The sequence below is a fragment of the Chanodichthys erythropterus genome, chromosome 1 (assembly GCF_024489055.1).
Source record: "Chanodichthys erythropterus isolate Z2021 chromosome 1, ASM2448905v1, whole genome shotgun sequence".
NCBI classification, from domain to species: domain Eukaryota; kingdom Metazoa; phylum Chordata; class Actinopteri; order Cypriniformes; family Xenocyprididae; genus Chanodichthys; species Chanodichthys erythropterus.
In genome coordinates, this window is record NC_090221.1 from 7,372,584 (window position 1) to 7,390,544 (window position 17,961).

The window sequence follows — 17,961 nt, forward strand, 5'->3', positions numbered from 1 at the left end:
GGTTAATGTAAAGTGCTCTCATGCTTTGGAGAACTTGAATCATGCCTTTTCCCCACCGCACCATTTTTCAAATTAATCTTATCATACAAATATGTTTTTCACTACTGTAAATCACATTTCTGATAGATGTTCTCCATGTCGCAACACACAAATCCAACTGTTCCATTATAAAATCGTCACCCTCCAGATTGGCTTGTGACACTGCGAAATTCACCTGCCAAATATAAAATTTACTCACATTTGCCAATTGACAGTTGTTAATTTGGGACCCTGGCTGGCTGTAATGACCATTCAGCATCCTGGACAGACACACGCCAGTTAAACAGGCATGGTTAATTGGTCACTCTGCTGACTGAACACAGTGAGAGTTAACACATCAGACAGGATACGTGCTCATCCGTGTGAACGTAGGACCCAAGGATCATTCAGCCTGACCGTCCCTGTCAGAGAAACACACAGGTTGAGAGAGCAGCCGCAGTGAGCCGAGGGAAACGCTGAGAACAGCACTCTGTCTAGTGTGACCTCCTTATAACACCCACTAATCTCTCTTTGTCTTTCCCCCGCTTTCTCAGCCTGTCTACCTTCCAGCGCTCTACGTCTGAGTCTTCTTCATTTATATTTTGGGGTTCTTATACCCACAGTCCCTCTCGCATCTACGCAGCTATAAATTCTCACCTGCCTCGTTGTTATATATCCATATGTATTTATGCTAATGGATTCATGGAGTTGTGCTCCACTTTCCATGAACTGGAAGGAAAGTTTTTGTGGAAACACAGATCTTGCAATGACCCTGTGGCAGCAGCACAGATCACACAGTCCTGTTTGAAAAGTGAAAGCTGAAGTCATGTCCAGCCACAGGGTGTCTGAACAAATCATGTTCACACTTTACCAAGGTGCTTTGTGGTTGTGAAAGCACCCAAGCTGTGGTGATTTGTGAAGGCTTGCCCAGAACCTGATATGTCCTACTTCTGCCCAACAGTCGGCATAGCAGGAAAGAGAAATGTTGTGATGATTGTTGCAAGGTCACTTATAGCTTTTAGTTTCCTCATATGTGTGTCTCTACAGTGCTGAATTTTCATTGTTTCTCAGAAATTGTTTATTGGTAATTTAGCATGTGGTTTTCAAATAAATATTTATATTCTCCCTCGCTGTTTCCCAGCTAGACTCCACATCCAGTCTGCTTGCATTGTATGTAAATTAATCATCTCTAATACTGGCCTGTCATGTAGTTAATTAATTAAATGCTGTTTAGATACATTTTGTGTACTCCCCTTTATCTCTCTCTCTCTCTCTCTCTCTCTCTCTCTAAGTCTCTGTGGGATATGAATATGAATCATGTCCTAGTCTGGTGCTGTGGGAGAAGAGAACGGCTATGCTTCAGGGCTATGAGCTGGAACCATCCAATCTGGGCGGCTGGTCTCTGGACAAACACCATATACTCAACCTACGTAGTGGTATGAGCCTTATGTTCTAATTCGGGGGCAAAATGCATCTGTGTGTATATATACATATTATATTATATCATACAGTTATATTACATCTGTTTCTTGAGCACCAAATCAACATATTAGAATTATTTCTAAAGGATCATGTAATACTGAAGACTGAAGTAATAGACCTTAGTCAGGTTAGAGTCCACCGTATTGAATGGAATGATGAACCGAGTCTGTGAAGGATAGACGTACTGTATTTACAATGGCACACACTGTGTAAAGGTTTTTTAAAATTGAAAAATGTAGACCAGCTGAGACTGAGATTTGGAGTGTGGGGAGGGCCATACGTCTCTGACACACAGGAAATCTGATGCAATGTGATGCCTGGCTGCTTTTAGTGGAAGAGCCTGTTGTTTTGATCAATAATTTAATGTAATCCTCTGAAAATGTGGTTGTAATGTTCATAAATGGCTCAGGTAAACAGCTTTTACTAAAATGGTCTTTTGAAAATGGCACTTTCTTTTTTCCCCATTTAAATGGTTATTGTTTCTTTATTCGTCTGACACCAGGCATCCTTCATAAGGGCAGCGGTGAGAACGTCTTTGTGTCCCAGCAGCCACCCATCATCACAAGCATCATGGGTAATGGGCGTCGGCGAAGCATCTCATGCCCGAGCTGTAATGGCCTGGCTGATGGAAATAAGCTGCTGGCACCTGTAGCCCTGGCAGCAGGCATTGATGGCAGCCTTTATGTCGGAGACTTGAATTTCGTACGCAGAGTATATCCCAACCTCAATACCACACGCATACTGGAGCTCAGGTATTGAAAAAGGACCAGATGAGATTATGTTTTACTCATAATTTAATCTACAATAAAATGTACAATGTCATCTTATTAGCAGCATAATTGTGATTCTTGTTCTTTTCTCCATTTACAGAAATAAGGATTTTCGACATAGGTGAGCCTCTAACTTTAAGTTTGTTTCTCACTTTTGACTCTTCAGCTGGATTAATCACTCAATATAATGATAGAGCAACACATTACAGCTAATTACATAATTGCAGGACTGACTCCGTAATGACCTCATTTTTCGTAGTAACAACCCGACTCATAAGTACTTCCTGGCTGTGGACCCAGTCTCTGGGGCTCTGTTCATCTCTGACACAAATTCAAGGCGAATCTACAAGGTGCGATCACTCACAGGGGGAAGACTTTTGGCCGACAATGCCGAAGTGGTGGCGGGCACAGGAGAGCAGTGCCTTCCTTTTGATGAGAGATGCGGGGACGGGGGAAAAGCTGTAGAAGCCACTCTCATGAGCCCCAAAGGTGAGGTGGAAACATTGAAAAATACCGAAGCAGAAGCTAAATCAGTTGTTTTAGTCACAAAGCTTATTGCATGGTTTATCACCTTCACTTCAGATGAAATCACATTCCACATGTGTCTGAGTTGAAGAAATATTTCTGCAGGCTGTCTTTACATCAGTTTCCTTTGTAGCAGTGACACCTAACATGGATAAAAAGAGCCTTATCCTCCAGCTGCTTCCACAATCACAGAGAACGTTCAACCTTAAGCTATTAATTAATTTCTGAATGTGCTATGGGGAGTGCGAGTCTCAGGCTTCGATTATTGGAGTCTCTTGGTATTCTCTCTCTCTGTCTGTCTCTCAAAGATAATGTTACTTAATGTGGTGGCTCTTTTAACTCTCAGATGTTACAGTTCAGAGCTGCAAGCATATTTCTGTATTATACAGAGTTTGTGTTTAGATAGATTACATAGAAAGAAAAATCACAATATTCTCTTGAATATTTCAGTTTCTTTCAGGGAGAGGAAGAGATTTGAATAAAGCTGTGATGAAACAGAAGTATTGACAGATACTTTCTTCTGTATAGTGAAATACATCCAAGTGAAACAGATACTCTAAAAATAAAAAAAAAATATAGGACAGGGACTTGGCTTTATGCATTTGGATGTTGATTGGATTAATGCAGATCTGAATGTAAGCTTGTGGTTGATTGTAAGAAAGGGACAGGGTTTAAGCAGACTAAATGATAGTCTGGCATACATCACCAGAGAGACGTCTGTCGTTTCACCACAAAATCAAGTTAACTGTTAACTAATGAACCTTATTGTAAAGTGTTACCAAAAATTCATAAAACAAAAAAAAACATAAATCCATTTTTAAATGCGTTTGAATATAATTTCTGCACACATTCAATGGGTCTAAAGTTCAACATAAACTGGAATTAAAGCATAACATATTCAACCAAAACAAATATATTGCAACGAGAAAGGAAAGGATAAAGGTACAATGATAAGTTAGAGCAGGTTTTGAAAATGAAATCCAGGTTTGGTGTAAGGAAAAAATAGCCAGTCTGGCACCAAACTGTCAAGGATGTCACATTGTCACATTTTCTGTATGTGACGTTGAATTTGAGCTTCTGGAGAGAGAGAGTAGAGAGGTGACAGACTACACAGGCCTCATTACCGATTCCCAGATGACTTCACAGTGAAAATGCTCAGTCAAGTGCACTCAGTCTTTCCCCTCATGCTATTTGTCTCCCCGTCTTTTTGTTCAAACCCCTCTGCATCATACACCTACACAGGTCCATTCTATGAGCATCTTCTTGTCAGCACTTCGAGATATTCTCGTCTGCTCTGTCTTCTGTGACTGATAAGGGGAATTGATGGGTTGACACAGGAGTGATGCTTGATGGACACGTATTATTTGCTAGCTTATATAGGATAGGGACTTGGGAGGGAAAGACGAATTGAGCAGAGCCTGAAGATAAACTTAGAACAGGTTGAAACCAGATCAAAGATTCACTTGCTCTGATCATTAAGAAACACAGAAGACAAAAATAAACGAGCCTGTCAGGCAAAGGGTTATTGAGTGTGTGTCACCCCTGAACTTCCTAGCTGACTCTTTACCTGTTTGTTTCTCTTTTCAGGTATTGCTGTAGATAAGAACGGGCTTATGTACTTTGTGGATGCCACTATGATTAGGAAAGTGGATCAAAACGGCATCATCTCTACTCTACTGGGTGCAAATGACCTTACTGCTGTCCGCCCACTGAGCTGCGACTCCAGCATGGATGTCAGTCAGGTCAGCAAGCCCTCAGCACACGTTATAAATTATTCTCAGTCAGAAACAGGAAGTTGGATGGTTCATTTTTATGACAGGATCTACTTCTTGTAACATTGAATTTTCAAAGCAGATATGCAAGTATTAATCATGTCTAGCAGGCTTGCAAAACCTTAATCAGAAGCCAAGAAAATGATACAAGAAAAGTGCTTGGTGAATCTGAAAGATTAATTTCAACTTGAATTCATTTTTCATCCAGGTGCGCTTGGAGTGGCCCACCGACTTGGCAGTAAACCCCATGGATAACTCCCTTTATGTGCTAGAGAACAATGTTATCCTACGCATCACTGAAAACCACCAAGTGAGTATCATCGCTGGGCGGCCTATGCACTGCCAGGTGCCTGGCATCGACTATTCCCTCAGCAAACTGGCCATCCACTCCGCCCTGGAGAGCGCCACAGCTATTGCCATCTCCCATACGGGCGTGCTCTACATCGCCGAGACAGACGAGAAGAAGATCAACCGTGTGCGACAAGTCAGCACCAATGGAGAGATGTCGCTGCTGGCTGGTGCTGTCTCAGAGTGCGACTGTAAGAACGACGTCAACTGTAACTGCTTCGCAGGGGACGACGGTTACGCTACAGATGCCAGCCTCAACTCCCCCATGTCTCTGGCTGTCTCACCCGATGGCACTCTCTACATCGCAGATCTCAATAACATTCGAATCCGCGCTGTGCGCACTAACCGACCAGGACCTTCGGCACTGGGGCAATATGAGGTCGCGTCCCCTCAGGAACAAGAGTTGTATGTGTTTAACGAGGAGGGTCTCCACCTACAAACCATCAGTCTTGTGACAGGCCTGCCCCTCTACAATTTCAGCTATGGCCCTGATGGAGAGCTGGCCACAGTGGTGGATAACTGCAACAATACAATGAAAGTGCGTAGGGATGGGGCAGGGCAGGGTGGAGCGGGACTGCTCAGGCTCATCCTACAGCCTGAAAATCAGGTGGTTACTCTGGGACTGGATCCTTCAGGAAGCCTGCGATCGATCTCTGCTCTTAACCAGGAGATCGTTCTGCTGGGATACAATGGAAACACTGGCCTGCTGGCCACAAAGGCAGACGAGACAGGCTGGACAACCTTTTATGAGTAAGTTGCTGTGTGTCTGTGTTTTATGACATTTTTTGTGTACATTTAATTCTTACTCTACGCATGACACGCTCAACAGAAGTTATATGTAGCATTTTCTATATATGGTCCATTCAGCTTGAAGAGTCAGAATTTCCAACTTTCTTCTTGCTAAAGCGCTTGAAAAAGAACTTCATTTGTAGTCAAATCTACAGCTTGAATGCAAAATGGAAAAGTTTAACAAAATGAGAGTGTAGGATGCAACATGAACATGCCAGCACCTTGGGAGATACAAAGTTAATGATAAACATTCACTCTTTCACAGCAAATAAAATGCTTTTAAGTCAGTAAAATGAGTCAAAACTTACATTACTTAAAACATCTGCAGATGTTTGCTGAGACTGTAAATGATCCTCTCTGGTAATAAACATACACTTGCTTACAAATGCTAGAATTGCACTTTTGTGTCTTTTTGTAGTATACATCTCCAAAGTTTGGGGGAAGTACATTTTTTGAAAGAAATTAATACTTTTAGTCAGCAAGGGAGCATCAAGTTAATTAAAAAAATTCCAGAGTAGACATATACATGGTCACAAAAGATTTCCATTTCAAATAAATGCTGTTCTTTTGAACTTTCTATTCATCAAAGAATCCTGAAAAATGTATCACAGTTCCCATAAAAATATTACAAAAATAAATAAAATATTGAAAACACTATATAGTTAAAAGCTAGAGATATCATGTAGGACGATCATTTATTTGACTTTGAAGGGAACGCTGAATAAATTCTCTTTCCTGCCGAGTTTTGTTCCAACGCCGCAACACATCTGCCTTTAATTTCCAAGGGAACCTGAAGATCTTGATTAACTTTTTCAGGTGTGTTTGATTAGAGTTGGAACACTCAGCAGGAAAGTAAATCTCCAGGAACAGGATAGAGCAATCGTGCTCTTGATGATGCAGAATTCCCCATACTCCACTGCACTGGCACAGACATCAGCCAGACTGTGACAGATCTGTGGCAGGATCCAGATCTGCTCCCTAATGTAATGTTACACAAAGAGAGAGAGTGAGAGAGATGCAGGGATAACACTAAACCCATATGGAGTGATTGTCTACACATTACTAGACCACATTACTTCAGTCCTTACCCTCTACTATTATTAGCTCTGTTAAGAGCATCTACATGAAAAGTAAAGCAATGTTTACCTGTTTGTTAATTACTTCACATTAGCATTAAAGAAATCAGAATTGCATGATGTCTTTTTCTTTTTCTTAGATGGTCTTCTATGCTTGTTTTCAGCTGGTCTAACTGGCTCTTCTAAAATCAAAAATTTGCCTGACTTTCTTGGTCCAGCAAACTTTATTAGACTTGTTTTGAGCAAAGATATAACTCATCTTTTTTTCTTTTTTTCTTTTTTTTTTTAGATGGTTTTGGGTATAATTATAATTGTCCTCAGTGCTTCACTTTAATACAAACTTTAAAATGCCTTTCCCTAACATTTAGTATATTTTCAGGTATGACAGTGAAGGGAGACTAACTAATGTGACGTACCCAACGGGAATGGTTACAAGTCTGCATAGAGAGATCGAAAAATCCATCAACATTGACATTGAGAGCTCCAACAGGGATGATGACGTCACTGTTATCACTAATCTTTCATCAGTAGAAGCTTCCTATACTGTTGTGCAAGGTACGTTTTTGAAAATACATTTTGGGTTTCATAAATCATTTTGAAAATGATTCTGTGCTCAGTTTAGTTGGTTTCATATTTCGTTTCATTTTTTAACTTAATTGTTTTATATATCAGTGCCTACAAACTTACTTGGCAAGATACAGATACCCCCGACGTTCATGTGGGAGGCTGGAAGCGAAAGTATGATTCAGTGCAGAAAACAGCATTTGTTTTCTCTCCCAAGCCTAGCACTACAGTTGTGTTTTGATGTGATGCATATGATTTGAGACAAATTCATTACCTTATCCCAAGTAAATATACACTGTCTTCCATCTGCCCTCAGCCACAAACCCCACTGTCCCAAAGCTTATTTTATCTGTTAAGATGAAAGTAAAAAAGATAGAGGGAGAAAGCAAAAATGTTTTACTTCCTTCCCAAGGCAGACTAAACAAAAAAGTAAAACTTCAATACAACCAGACATAACAAAGGATGGGGGAGGGACCTTTTGAATGAATTACGGAGGATTTAGTCCAAGGAGAACATCCCTCTGATGATGCTTTTGAATCTAACCTTCACATGCTCATGAGGCGAATAATAAATTGACTAAATGCCTTTAAAAGGTTCCTTATAAATTATAAGCCGTATTATCTCCAATTATGAGTGTACCTTCTGCTCATAAATTAGTTTCATGGATTGTAATTTATTTATAGTGGATGTTCTGAAGCATAAATATTTGTGGCACTCTGAAACAAAGGGATTCAGGGATCCACATCATTTGATATAAACAAAGCACTTCTCTTGTTATCTTTTATGATCCAAAGATAGACAGCCAGACTGTTCTTGAGCTGATAAATGCCCCACAGCCCTTTCATGACTTCAAAATATATCAAGCCTTTTTTGTTGTTGTCGTTTTATCCTCTTGTCATGTAGAAAATTTGTCATGAAATTTTTTTTGCACTTAATTTTATGGTAATTTTATGTCACACTATTGCCCCCTGCAGATCAAGTACGGAACAGCTACCAACTGTGTAACAATGGCACACTAAGAGTAATGTACGCCAATGGGATGGGAATCAGCTATCACACTGAGCCCCATATCCTGGCAGGATCAGTGAGTCCCACCATCGGCCGCAGGAACATCACCCTTCCCACTGACAATGGTCTGAACTCCATCGAGTGGAGACTGCGCAAAGAGCTGTCCAAGGGAAAGGTCACTGTGTTTGGCAGGAAACTTCGGGTGGGCACTCGCTCTAAGATTTTAATTACTGTGATTATGTACATTATTTTCACATTTCTAAGCTCATTGCAAGCAAAGTTGTGCAAGAATCCTGCTTGATCTGTTAGATCAACTCACCAAATGGAGTGGTTGTCATGCCAAATATTTGTGCAATTTTGCAGGCACATGGACGCAATCTACTGTCAATAGACTTTGACAGGAACACACGGACAGAGAAGATCTACGACGACCACAGAAAGTTTACTCTGAGGATCACATATGATGCTCAGGGCAGACCAGCAATATGGCAGCCCAGCAGCAGCCTTGCAGTGGTGAATGTGTCGTACTCCAGTACAGGCCAGCTAGTGGGTCTGCACCGAGGCAGTATGAGTGAGAGAACAGAGTTTGACCCACAAGGCCGAATACTCACACGCTCTTTTGTAGATGGAAAGGTTTGGAGCTACAGTTACCTGGACAAGGTGAGATTATTAATTAAAGTAAGCCTATTGGGAATATTGTTTTCAGATTTTAATGCCTTTCATTTAGTTAATAAAATAAATAAAATTTAAATTATTCAACAGTTTTTTTTACTTGCTTTCCTGTAAAATATTGAAATATATTGAAGCATATATTAAACACAATTTAGTGCCTTTCTGTAATTAAACTAACAAAACTTAAATTCCATTTTATCTTTCTTTTTTTAAACTAAAACAAATAAAATGCTGTTTAATTCTTAGCAGAGTTGTTATTTTGTATAATATGAAAAAAAAAAAACACCATATTATACAAAATCATAAATTCAATCAGTAATTGTTTTTTAATTGAATTTTCCAACATTCGGAGCACTATAGCCGCTTTTCCCCCGTGGGGCCAAATGGTTCTAAGAACAGTAAGGAAAGGTTCTGGTTGTATTTACACTTGAGCCTATTACGGCACGATTAGAAACCGCCTCGGCCCTAAATTCTCAGCACAGTTGGCTAGCTGTGCTGGTAGAATGCGTGTAGCGACGTTGCCACTCAGGGTTGGTCACTTATCTGTTGCCTGGCTACCAATTTCTCCGTAACTGGTCAAGCGTGCTATATTTAAGTGACGCAAACACAAATTAATAATAAAATCATCTTTAAACTCATCAAGGCAACAACTGACATATTAAAGGGCAGTCGTGGCCTAATGGTTAGAGAGTCAGACTTATAACCCAAAATAAGAACCGGCAGGAATTGTCGGTGGGGGGAGTGAATGTACAGAGCTCTATTCCATCCTCAATACCACCCCCTGACCCCTGAGCAAGACACTTTCACGTTTGTATTATATTCCAACGAGCTCTGTTATCAGCCCCCCAGTGGAAAATGAAACCATATCCATTCCGACTGTGCCGGATCGGCACAGAATGGAATGGTTAAGCAAAGAGAACAGTTTGTCCAGGCAGTGGAAAAGCGGCTTATGATGCCTGATTTCATTTTGAATTACGACAGCTTGTTAAAGATGTTGTTGCTAATTAATATGAATGTGATAATGATGTTCTGAAAATATTTCTCTCTACAGTCCATGGTGCTGCTCCTGCAGAGTCAGAGACAATACATCTTTGAGTTTGACGCGTCTAACCAAATCACGGCTGTCACCATGCCCAGCGTTGCCCGTCACACCATGTTCACTCACGTCTCCATCGGCTACATCCGCAACACCTACAACCCACCAGAGAGCAACGCGTCCATCATCTACGACTTCAGTGAGGATGGACGTCCCCAGGCCACCTACTTCCTGGGTACTGGCCGTCGTGTCCTCTACAAATACGGCAAGCTGGCCAAGCTCTCCGAGATCTTGTATGACAGCACAGCCATAACCTTTGGCTACGACGAGACAGCAGGAGTGTTAAAAATGGTCAACTTGCAGAGCGGTGGCTTTTCTTGCACGATTCGCTATCGTAAAATGGGTCCCCTGATCGACAAACAAATCTATCGCTTCTCGGAGGAAGGTATGGTGAATGCGCGCTTCGACTACACCTACCACGACAATAGTTTCCGAATCGCCAGCATGAAGCCGGTGATCAGCGAGACGCCGCTTCCTGTGGATCTGTACCGCTATGATGAGATCTCCGGTAAAGTGGAGCACTTTGGAAAGTTTGGAGTCATCTATTATGACATCAATCAGATAATCACCACTGCTGTGATGACCCTTAGCAAGCATTTCGATGCTCATGGGCGAATCAAAGAGGTTCAGTATGAGATCTTTCGCTCTCTCATGTACTGGATGACGGTGCAGTACGACAACATGGGCAGAGTAATCAAACGAGAGTTAAAGATCGGCCCATACGCCAACACCACGCAGTACCGCTATGAGTACGATGGTGACGGACAACTCAGCGGTGTCAAAGTGAACGATTGGTCCACTTGGCGCTACAGCTACGACTTAAACGGCAACCTACATCTGCTCAACCCGGGTAACAGTGCCCGACTCATGCCTCTCCGCTATGACCTACGAGACCGCATCACACGGCTCGGTGATGTGCAGTACCGTCTGGACGAGGACGGTTACCTCAGCCAGAGGGGCGGCGATGTGTTTGACTACAACTCTAAAGGCCAGCTGGTGCGAGCCTACAGCCGCGCAGCTGGAGGATGGAGCGTGCAGTACCGTTACGATGGGCTGGGACGCAGGGTGTCTACTAAGAACAGTCTGGGTCAACACCTCCAGTTCTTTTATGCTGACCTGAACAACCCGACTCGGGTCACACATGTGTTCAACCACTCCAGCTCGGAAATCAGCTCTTTGTACTATGACCTGCAGGGCCATCTGTTTGCCATGGAGGTGAGTAGTGGGGAGGAGTACTACATCGCCTCTGACAACACCGGCACGCCGCTGGCTGTCTTCAGCAGCAACGGGCAAATGATCAAACAGGTGCAGTACACTGCTTATGGGGAGGTGTACCACGACTCGAACCCTGAGTTCCAGCTCGTCATCGGCTTCCACGGAGGGCTTTATGACTCACTAACCAAATTGGTGCATTTCACGCAGAGAGACTATGATGTTTTAGCGGCCAGATGGACATCACCTGATTACACCATGTGGCAGAAGATCGGTAAAGATCTGGCACCCTTCAACCTGTACATGTTCAAGAATAACAACCCGCTCAGTGACATGCTGGATGTGAAGAATTATGTCACAGGTGACTTTATGATTTTATGATTGGCTTTGCCAGCTTATTAGTTAGTTAGGGCTGTCAGTTTTACATGTTCATTTAGTTTTTTAAATAAGTCTCTTTTTTTTTAAATAATGTGATAAAATATGCTCAATGATATGGAAATAAACAATATTTCAGAAATGTAATCAGAATGCTTGTCATATACACTACCATTTAAAGGTTTGGGGTCAGTAAGCTTTTTAATGTTTTTAAAAGAAATCTCTAAGGCTGCCTTTATTTGATCAAAACATATCAAAACATGTCACATAATCCTTCAGAAATAATTCTAATATCCTGATATGCTGCTCTAGAAACATTTATTATTATTATTTCTTATTAAATTTCGGTAATACTTTATTTTACAGTGTGTAGTAATAACTATACATTATGCATAATTGCATGCAACTAACCCTAAACCAAACCCTAATCCTAACCCTATCAGTAAGTACATGTAGTTAAAGGTGCCATCGAATTGAAAATTGAATTTACCTCGGCATAGTTGAATAACAAGAGCTCAGTACATGGAAATGACATACAGTGAGTCTCAAACACCATTGTTTCCTCCTTCTTATGTAAATCTCATTTGTTTAAAAGACCTCCAAAGAACAGGCGAATCTCAACATAACACCGACTGTTACATAACAGTCGGGATCATTAATATGTACGCCCCCAATATTTGCATATGCCAGCCCATGTTCCCAACATTATGAAAGGCATTACACAAGGGCAGCCAGTATTAACGTCTGGATGTGCACAGCTGAATCATCAGACTAGGTAAGGAAGCAAGGAAAACAGCGATAAATGGCAGATGGAGCAATAATAACTGACATGATCCATGATATCATGATATTTTTAGTGATATTTGTAAATTGTCTTTCTAAATGTTTCGTTCGCATGTTGTTAATGTAATGTAATGTTAAATGTGGTTAAAGTTACCATCGTTTCTTACTGTATTCACAGAGACAAGAGAGCTGTCGCTATTTTCATTATTAAACACTTGCAGTCTGTATAATTCATAAACACAACTTCATTCTTTATTCCAACAGTGTAGCATTAGCCATTAGCGACGGAGCACCATCAAACTCATTCAGAATCAAATGTAAACATCCAAATAAATACTATACTTACGCGATTAGAAATGCTGCATGACGAACACTTTGTAAAGATCCATTTTGAGGGTTATATTAGCTGTGTGAACTTTGTTTATGCAACGATAGAGTCGAGAGCTCAGGAGGGTGCGGAGAGTGTGAGCAATTAAAGGGCCAGCAGCATAAATCGGTGCATAGTTAATGATGCCCCAAAATAGGCAGTTCAAAAAATTATTTTAAAAAAATCTATGGGGTATTTTGAGCTGAAAATTCACAGACACATTCAGGGGACACCTTAGACTTATATTACATCTTGTAAAAAAAAACGTTCGATGGCACCTTTAATTATTATTATACATTACTTTAAAATATAATTACACTGTAAAATGGACACCTCGAAATAAAGTGTAACCTAAATCTTACTGACCTCCATCTTTGAATGGTACATATACTGTATATGTAAGGCTTATAATGTAAATATAAATGTAAAGACATAATGCAGTTAATTTGATTCAGATTTTTACTCGATTGACAGCCCTATAATCAGTAAATAAATGACCCTTTAAATTGCAAAATCACAGCTTATACGCTCCTTTCCTATATATTGTTTATTTCATTGCAGATGTGAAGAGTTGGCTGGTGATGTTTGGCTTTCAGCTCAGCAACATCATCCCAGGCTTTCCCAGACACACACTTTACTTTGTGGATCCGCCATACGAGCTCCTCACCAGTCAAGAAAGTGAAAACGGGCAGGTGAGTCACTACATTAATCCCATAGTAAATCTTCAGCGGAATTACTTTTGTATTTCCAAAGGTAGCAGGTCAGTGAATATTGTATTATGTGATCTTACTTGCATTTACCAAGGCCTTAAATGTTCTTCTTGCAGCTGATAACCGGAGTTCAGCAGGAAGCCGAGCGGCACAACCAGGCTTTCATGGCTCTGGAGGGACGGCTCCTTGACAAAGAGCGCAAGACCAAACACGAGAAACAGGGCCACTGGTTTGGCACGAGTACCCCCATCATCGGAAGAGGAGTGATGTTGGCGGTGAAGGAAGGCCGTGTGGTCACAGGGGTCTCGAGCATGGCCAGCGATGACAGCAGGAAAGTGGCTTTGGTGCTAAATAGCGCCGTCTACTTAGATGGAACGCACTACACGCAGGATGGCCGTGACTGTCATTTCTTCGTGAAGATAGGCTCAGCTGACAGTGACCTTCTAGCTTTGGGACTCACCAACGGACGTAAGGCACTGGAAAGCGGGATCAACGTGACAGTAAGCGGCCGATCGCGGCGAGGGGTCACTGTTGAGTTCCGGGTTCCAGCTCTTTCCCTGAGCGTGCGCTACGGCTTGGCGTCGGACGTGCTGGATGAGGAGAGAGCCCGGCTGTTGGAGTTGGCACGGCAGCGGGCGCTGTCGGCCGCCTGGCTGCGAGAGCAGCAGCGGGCGCGGGATAACAAAGAGGGAAGCCGCTTGTGGACTGAAGGAGAGAGACAGCAGCTCCTTTCAACAGGGAAAGTGCAGGGGTACGACGGGTACTACATTTTACCAGTGGAACAGTACCCTGAACTAGCGGACAGCAGTTTCAACATTCAGTTCCTGAGACAGAATGAGATGGGGAAGAGGTAACAGTCCAAATCTTTTGCTATCCTGTTTCTTTATATTTCGCTTTATCTCCGCTTATACCTTTACAGTTTTCAGTTCTTTTCTCTCTCTTGCTTCGTCTTTCTCTTTTTTCCCTCACTTTTTTTCCGTTATCTCCTGAACACACGGAGAATAATTGAACTAATGGGGAAACTCACTGAACGCTGCAGGGACTTTTAAAAGAAGAACACTCAAAAACTTTGTTAATACTGCCTCTGGCAAAAAAACAACAATTTGAAAGACCTCGTCTTTGTCTTTCAACAATGGACGTCAAAAAGCACTGATAAACTGAAAAACGAAACAGAGCTACTGTTGCTGAAATATGAAAAAAATCCCCTTTTTAAAAAAGAATAGATATTTTTACCCATATTTTTTGGGTTACCGAGAGGATGTTGGTGCCAGATGGTACCCTTCTGATGGTTCGGAGAGGTGCTGCGAGTCTCACGCGCCGCTGGAGAGGCCCGGTCTCGACGTCAGAACTGAGGAGTAACATCCGTCAAGACAAATGTCAGTCTCAGGCCTCACATTCTTCACAGCTAAACTGTCAACCGCCACTGCAGCAAGCACCATCGTCTACAGACTGTTTCTTCAAAACAATTCCAGTGGAGTAAAAGTGGTGAGAAAATCCAAGTCAGACATAGTTTGTTTCATCACTGATAGAGAAGTACTTGCATTGTATCAGATAACAGTGAAGTTCTGAGTGTGCTTTAGATGCGATAGTTTTGTACGTCCCAGTCGCATTAGAGTAACGAGACCTTCACCAGGGCACTTCTGTATAGAGATATCAGAAAAAACACTCACAGTCTCCAGATTGAAAGGTTACTAGTGTCAGAAACTATTTATTTATTTTTACTTAGTTTGTTTTCATTTTTATCATGCATAGTACTATATGACAATCATAAAGGAGTCATCGCTTTTAGCTACAAAGATGAACATTGATGGTTGAGTTTATTTTCCTTTGTATGATATGTAATAATTTTTCATTTTTGTATTGTTTTTTTTTTTTTTTTTTTTTTTTTTTTTGGGTTGCTCCAAAGCAAATTCTAGTCATGCACAGAAATAATTTATGTAAAGTGTTTTAAAATGGTTTATACTTTAAATAAAGTTTAAAACTGTGAAACTTGTTTTTCAAAATATATCTGTATGTACAGTGTATAGATTTACCTTTATGCAGCACAGTAGAATATTGTTCATAATATCAACTTTTATATTTCTAACAGAAGGTGGCTTGTTATGTGCAAATCAACAGCTGGTATTAAAACACTAGAATTTTGTGACACTCAGATATCACAGATGAATAATATCAATGCCCCGTTTGATGTTCTGTTTGTTTAGTTTTGTTTTTATGCAGAAAAGTTGCTGTACTAGAACCCAAACCAATAGAAATGGATTCTTTCCACTGTGAAGAGACTCATTATGGATGTCATGATGTACCAAATCAGTATTGAGGGATGATTCTTACTCAAGTGAGACTCTTCTGAGACCTTACCAATAAATAGTTTAATTCATGTGAGTCTGGCTAGTCTCATGTATTTGTAAAAATGTCTTCAGATCGGTACTGCTGTCATAACACATCATTTCTCCACATCTCATGAGGTGGACTGTGCCCTTCCCTTACTAAAAGTAGCCATGCTAACCATAGCTTCTGCCAAAATAACAGTTTTTTCTGCATTACTTACATTAGCAAAGTACCATGGTACTGTGGTAATACTATGGCTTTTCGGATATGCAATGTGGTAATGCAATGCTGTGTTTTACATTTTGAACATGTCCTATTGTAATACCATGGGATTCTTTATACCTGCTATGTAAAGTGGTAATTAATGCCTGACACCATACACTGTTTGAAGAAGATTCCTTCTGACTTTATTATAGTTTGCAGCAGTAACAATAACCTGACAACTCCTAAAAGGTACTTTGGTGGAAACTGCTTACCATAGTAAATTAAGTGCTGCTTTTTTCTTTTCTTTTTTTTTACACAGTCAAACATTCCAAGTGAACTAGTGATTATAAATACTAGTTTAGAATAGTCACTCTTTTTAATTAGTAATAATAATAATGATAATATTTATTGATAATAATAATTAAGTATTATAACAATGTATTATTATTATTATTATTATTATTATTATTATTATTATTATTATTATTATTATTATTATTATTATTATTATTATTATTATTATTGTGCCTTACAAAACTTCAATAATGTAAGTGAAATGTATGACTGGAGGAATGAAAGTCTTGAAGAAAAAAAAAGTTACCTAAGCCCCTTACACACACAAAAAAAATAAATAAATAAATAAATATATATATATATATATATATATATATATATATATATATATATATATATATATATATATATATATATATATATATATATAATTTACTTTACAGGGAACTTTTTAGAATTTAAAGTGTTTCATGCGCCACAATCTAAACAGTCTTTTATTTTGAAGCTACGGGTCTTTTATTATGAAATTAGCTCAAGCTACAGGAGCTGCACTTTCTAGGCGGTGCTTCTACACGACTAAGAATGAGCTTATCCAATAGGAGTTGCCTTTTAAAAACTTGAATGACAAGGAAGCAAAGGTGCTGCACCCGGTGATTTCTCTAATCACTTCAACATGGCAAGCAGCGGTAAGTTTGTTTTCATCTAAATGTAAGTAACATACTTTCAGAGAATTAAAGAAAAGTGTGAAACTGCAGGTTTTTTTTCACTCATTCTGCATTCAGGAAACAACTTGAGCAGCTGTTGTTTTCGTCTGTGTTGTTGTAGTCAGGGTGACAGTGCCCAGGTGCACCTGTGATAAACACTTCCATTATCTGTGCGTTTTATCAATTACAGTACCGAGCTGAAAGTTTCATACATTTGCTAATGCTGCGGTGCCCGTCATTTGATGTAATTGCCTTTCCTAATATAATGCTTGACTGCTGTCCTGTTCCTTATTTTTCATAGTTTTTTTGCTCTGCATCTTGTGACGTAATGATGACTTGCAGAAATTGAAAGGTTTTGTGTATATGTTGGTACTGGTACACATTCTGGATTTTTGTTATGATTTAATTTCCCTTGCATACAAAAACATGAACAATCAGTGGCGGAGCCAGGATTTTTTCATAAGGGTGGCCAGGCAGGGGCCAGCAGCCACTCCGGGGTGGCACAGAAATCTTCATTATTTCAACATAAAAATGAGTCTGTCTGACTATACAGGACTGTGCCTACAACACAACTGAATACAGTTAATTTACTTAATTGTAATTGAGATCATGTAATGCTGAGTGAATTTGACCTTTTTTTAATCATTCCTCACCTGCAGGCATATTAATTAAGGGGCTCACACTATAGGCTAGCTAAATTTCAACTTGTTCAGTCAGCACTGGTTTTCAAAATGAGACATGCAGATAACTACATACTGTAGTTCAAAGATTACCATCTTCTAGTACAAATGCACAGTTCTCACATTCATTTATGCATTAAAAACGTACATATCAGCTTGTGCCTATATTGTGATCTAGTAGAAT

At 40.2% G+C, this 17,961-nt stretch overlaps 2 protein-coding genes across 5 annotated transcripts in view; both read left to right on the top strand.

Moving 5' to 3' along the window:
• The window catches only part of tenm2a (teneurin transmembrane protein 2a), a 383,777-nt gene extending 368,583 nt beyond the window's left edge, over nt 1–15,194 (top strand). For all 4 annotated transcript variants that reach the window (XM_067385867.1, XM_067385884.1, XM_067385894.1 and 1 more), the window contains 12 exons: nt 1,311–1,454; nt 2,003–2,252; nt 2,371–2,391; nt 2,530–2,759; nt 4,383–4,537; nt 4,776–5,665; nt 7,160–7,335; nt 8,319–8,554; nt 8,716–9,012; nt 10,076–11,693; nt 13,419–13,549; nt 13,684–15,194. In XM_067385867.1, the coding sequence (XP_067241968.1) occupies nt 1,311–1,454; nt 2,003–2,252; nt 2,371–2,391; nt 2,530–2,759; nt 4,383–4,537; nt 4,776–5,665; nt 7,160–7,335; nt 8,319–8,554; nt 8,716–9,012; nt 10,076–11,693; nt 13,419–13,549; nt 13,684–14,421 (4,886 nt within the window). In that variant the 3' untranslated portion in view covers nt 14,422–15,194. The remainder of the gene's footprint in view (nt 1–1,310; nt 1,455–2,002; nt 2,253–2,370; nt 2,392–2,529; nt 2,760–4,382; nt 4,538–4,775; nt 5,666–7,159; nt 7,336–8,318; nt 8,555–8,715; nt 9,013–10,075; nt 11,694–13,418; nt 13,550–13,683) is intronic.
• A 1,744-nt stretch (nt 15,195–16,938) lies between these two features.
• Nucleotides 16,939–17,961, top strand: part of tstd1 (thiosulfate sulfurtransferase like domain containing 1) — a 2,148-nt gene continuing 1,125 nt past the window's right edge. Inside the window, exon 1 of the mRNA XM_067370353.1 lies at nt 16,939–17,079. Coding sequence (XP_067226454.1) covers nt 17,067–17,079 — 13 coding nt within the window. The 5' untranslated portion in view covers nt 16,939–17,066. The remainder of the gene's footprint in view (nt 17,080–17,961) is intronic.